The sequence below is a fragment of the Abramis brama genome, assembly GCF_963993115.1.
Source record: "Abramis brama genome assembly, chromosome: 10".
Lineage (NCBI taxonomy): Eukaryota > Metazoa > Chordata > Actinopteri > Cypriniformes > Leuciscidae > Abramis > Abramis brama.
This window is the reverse complement of record NC_139972.1, coordinates 12263702-12268368: the sequence shown is the minus strand read 5'-3', so window position 1 is coordinate 12268368 and position 4667 is coordinate 12263702. Positions and strand designations below refer to the sequence as shown.

General features: G+C 35.4%; 1 protein-coding gene across 1 annotated transcript; it reads left to right on the top strand.

Annotated features, from left to right (window-relative positions):
* The first annotated feature begins 825 nt into the window (after window positions 1-825).
* On the top strand, window positions 826-4131 carry tmem160 (transmembrane protein 160). The gene is made up of 4 exons (XM_084125809.1): window positions 826-1116; window positions 1490-1514; window positions 3176-3268; window positions 3423-4131. The coding sequence occupies exons 1-4, from the start codon at window positions 892-894 to the stop codon at window positions 3728-3730; spliced, it is 651 nt and encodes a 216-aa protein (XP_083981935.1). The 5' UTR covers window positions 826-891; the 3' UTR covers window positions 3731-4131.
* The last annotated feature ends 536 nt before the right edge of the window (window positions 4132-4667 follow it).

The following is a 4667-nucleotide window of genomic DNA, read 5'->3' as shown; positions in this document are numbered from 1 at the left end:
TGCCCTGTTCTGTAACAGAAAGTATTTTTTTATTTGAAACCCCTTAACATTTTCCTGAGATGTTGTTTTATGAAATACAATTTGAAAAGTAGTCCGATTTAAATTATAATTACAATATATTATCATATTTCCATAAGAATGCTACATTTGATCACTAAATTAATGTCAGACATTTTTAAAGACCAAGGAGAAGTTGTTTTCATGGTGAAACCTCCAAACATTTGGTATCTCTGAAAAGTCCTGAATGTGCTCTTTACAGGACACCCAGGTTGTGTCATGTGACATGTATGATGTCAGAGAAATTCACTAAAATATAGTGGACAAAAGTCTATTCTTGGGTCCCAGGAGGATATATATATATATATATATATATATATATATGGCATTTTGGACAACAACTTTACTAGAGTTTGTTACAGGTCCAAATACCATTTCTGCCACATAAGAAAGAAAAAAAAATCATGTTTTGGTAAATCGTAATTATGAGATAAAAAGGCTAAATTATGATTAAAATAAAGCCATAATAACACGATAAGACTAAGTCAAGAACAGCACAAGATTTGTTGTGTTTTGGCGCTATCTTGTGGACACAACGTCGACTGCATCTTCCTACGATTTTACCTTTAAAACCCCTTAAAATTATACATTTTAAAATACAGTACTGCGTAACAAAGAGATGTAACTAAACGCATCAGGGACATTAAATACGAACTCATTATAATACATAAACAACATAATGTGTCGAGGAAGTAATGATAGATGGCGCCACTGAATTCCACGCGCACTCCTGCGAGCACGAGGCTTGAGTCTTTACACACACTCACCGGCAGTGTCAGAGTTCAGAGGTTGGGTAAAGGTCGTGTTTTGGGTTTTCCCAGTCCATTGTAAACGATGGCTTCCATAAGCTGGTTAACGTGCAGGCGGTTGTCCCGTCTTGTGTGCCCGTTCTCGCAGGTCGCGCGGCGGCCGCTGCTTCAGTACGCGTGGACTCCGGCGCGCGCGCTTCACCGGGGGAGCGCGCGCCGTGCGCTGGAGAAACCCCCGCTGAACAGACCCCGAGCAGTGGAGCAACAGCAACAGTACATCCTCACTGAACTAGATAAAGCCGATGCGCTGGTAAACACTAACACTCACTCACTCATTCCTCCTGATGCTCTCACTTTAGACGTTTCATTGATATTACTAATACATTACTAATTACAAAAAGTACTGGTGGCACACTAGTATACAATGATGCTACTATATATTAATGCACCATCTTATTCACATGCTAATCCAAAGAGTATGGTTCTACAATGGTACTCGTACAAAATCGTGTTATTTAACATGGTGTCGTGTCCAAAAACCATGGCATTACCTTGGTTTAATATTACATTATAATATTAATAATAATAATAATAATGGCAGTACCATATTTTATAAAATGTCTTATCTTTAGTGACATACCGAATGATCTGTGTATAAACTCTTATATTATTTTATTTTCTAGATGCTGAGGAAGTCTCATGAAACAGGTGAGATCATCTGTCCTGACATATAGAAAATAATGCCATAATTTACCTCATGTTTTTATTAAATATGACTGTTCTCTTCTGTGGGACTTTTAGGTAGAATATTTTGGCTACTATTAATGTAGTTGAACTATACTATTAGTGTACTCGGGACTGCTAAGCTCCAAAATAACAAAAAAGTGTGAATAAAGTCTGTATTATACTTAATCTACTGAAGTTGCTTGATAACTTGTTGAGAAGGACAAGTTCCTTTCAATGTCATTTTATGTCCTATTTGTGAACAAATCATTATTTAGAGTCAGGTCTTTTCTGATTAATTGCTTGATCCATTTCATAAAACCATGATGTTCAACTCACTGATTCAATGATCAACATTGAACAAAAAGTTCATCAGTGAATAACATGTTAAAATTTGGTCTTTTCCTCACACAAACCTCTAGTTCATTTTATTCCAAGTCTTCTGAAGGCATTTAGACTATTATTACTTGTATGGTATTTTTTGCATCCTTTTTTGAAGCTTGAGATTTTCAATTCATCGTAATTTCATGGAAAAGAGTGACAAGCATTGTTTATATTTTGCATTTTGCGTTGAATGGAAGACACTCTAGGTTTTAGAATGACATGAGGGTGAGTAAATGATGCAAGAACGTTCATTTTTTGGGTAAACTATTCCTTTACCAACCAAAATTTGTGTTGTTGTTATAAAGTGCAACAGTGCCTGACCACTTTTTCAGAGACCTTGGTTCTGGAAGTGTTTTTCCCATAGGGATTTTAAAAAAAAAGTCTTCCTTGCTTTCCCTACAAGGACATAACATTACAAACATTTATGTGAAGCAATGAAGCAATTATATATATATATATATATATATATATATATATATATAGTTTTTACTTCTGGAACCTGACTGTTGCACTCTATTCTCTAATTAAACACGGTTATTTAAAAATAAGTTGAAATAAAGCAGTAGATCTGCACGATTAATCGTTAGATTGCAACGCCCATGCGATCTGACAATGAATGTTCCTGTGTCAAAACCACACCGGATCATTCAGATCTGTGTTGGCGCTGCCACTGAGCCAGAGAGCAGTTATCATGTTTAGGTGTGAAAAAGCTTCAAAAACAGTAGCGTTAGTCACCTTTTGAAAGTAACTTGATGCTTCAAATATTGTATTGAAAAAATAAAAATGTAAAAAATATTGTATTGTATTGATTTTGCAAGTAGTGACAGACTGTTAAAAAAATATATTTTTCAGTGAATCAGTCATTCAAGAGATTCATTCAAAAACTTTTTTTAAAGTAATTCATTCAAATAAATTTAACATTTTTAAATAGACTGCAACAATTAATGTTATGTCAGAACTCCAGTTTAGTTGTCTATTCGAAACAAAAAAAATCGTGATTCTCATTTTGTCCAGAATCGTGCAGCTCTATGATGCGGGCGGATGGTTTCGACAAAAGCATATACCATTGAAATGAACAGCCTCATAGCTCACAGTAGATCTGTCTTTAACATTTAGGGAGTTATTGTTAAAAATCTGTTGTTCTGTTGAAAAAAAAAAATAAATAAATGGGAGATTTTTACTTCTAGAACCTTAATGTTTTCACACATTGAATGAATGTTTTAGACATTTAGGCATCAATTTTATTCATTTATTTTTTGCAGGATTTTTGTCCTGGTTCCGGAATGGTCTCCTGGCAACAGGGATCGGCGTTATTGCGTTTGTACAGAGTGACGTGGGCCGAGAGGCTGGCTATGGTACTACATCTCTTTCTTCTCTGTTTTGTTTTGATGCATGCTCTCAGTCTTTTCCCTCTCTGCTCTGTCATGTTTGTGTATGAGTGTGAGGAACATCTGACTCGGACCTAAATCCTTTTCCTGTTCTGAAAGGTTTGTTCCTTTTGTCCCGCAGCGTTCTTCATCCTGGGCGGAGTGTGTGTGTCGTTCGGTGGAGCGTCGTACGTGGTCAGTCTCCTGACTCTGAGGAGGATCATGCTCCTCTCTCTGCCCGCTGTGCTGCTCCAAACGGCTGTGGTGTCCAGCGCTGCCCTCTTCTGGCTGTGTGCCGTATCGCTCTACATCGGCCGCCTGGAGGTGGAGATCATTCACGACGAGGACGAGGATGAGGAAGAGCACGGGGGAGATGAGGGCGGGGAGTGCTCCGAGTGCAGAGCCCGGAGCAAGAGACGAGGGCCTGAAGAAAAAGGCCAAGACAAGTGAGACGAGAGGAGACTCTGAGTCGAAATGCCTTTTACACTGACCCGGAGCCAGAGTTCTGTATTCGTAAACTGCTTTAAGACAAAAGGCAACACTGGTTTCAGGTCGGTGTGGAGTTGTGGCTTCGACCAACATTATTGTGCAGTACTCTATTGGGTTGAGTGAGTTTTTGTTTCTTATACTTTTGAACATGAGCCACTGCTTACAACGGGACATAAATTCACATTTTTCCTCTGTAATATTTTTGTTGGTTGTGGGATATGAGTGCTGGAACATTAAAATAAAAGTTCATTTCTTAACTAGCACTTACCGGACAACTAGTTCAGCTTCCTGTAATAAATGGGCATGTTCACTATTTTATATAGTGACGTAATTTAGAAATAAAAGTTCTGATATTTGTTTGGTAACACTTTACAACAAGGTTTGACTTTCTAACATTATTTAATGCATTAAGTAACTTATAATAACAATAAAGCATTCGTCATTAAATATACTATTTTTCTTTTAGATGATACATTAGTTCATGTTAATTTATAATGTATAACAATTAGAATTTCTTATTTATATTTTTACATCTATAATTTAAATATATATATACACAGATACAAATAAAAAATTTTAAGTCATAATTATATATATATAGAGAGAGCATATATATGTATATATATATATATAGATACAAATACATTTTTTAAGTCATAATTATACATAAAGAGCATATATATATATATATATATATATATATAATTATGACTTAAAAATGTATTTGTATCTGTATAGATAGATAGATAATTTACATCTATAATTTAAATATCTCTCTCTCTTTCTATATATATATATATATATATATATATATATATATGAAGAGTTCAGATGCAAAAGCCTCTAAGTGCCATCTGAAATTCTCTTCTAAAATGAGTATTTTTATCAAGCTCGTATA

Coding starts and splice junctions, on each gene's coding strand:
- tmem160 (XM_084125809.1), top strand. CDS start 892: ATGGCTTCCATAAGCTGGTTAACGTGCAGGCGGTTGTCCCGTCTTGTG. Junction 1,117..1,489: donor TAGATAAAGCCGATGCGCTG/GTAAACACTAAC, acceptor TTTATTTTCTAG/ATGCTGAGGAAGTCTCATGA. Junction 3,269..3,422: donor GGGCCGAGAGGCTGGCTATG/GTACTACATCTC, acceptor TTTGTCCCGCAG/CGTTCTTCATCCTGGGCGGA.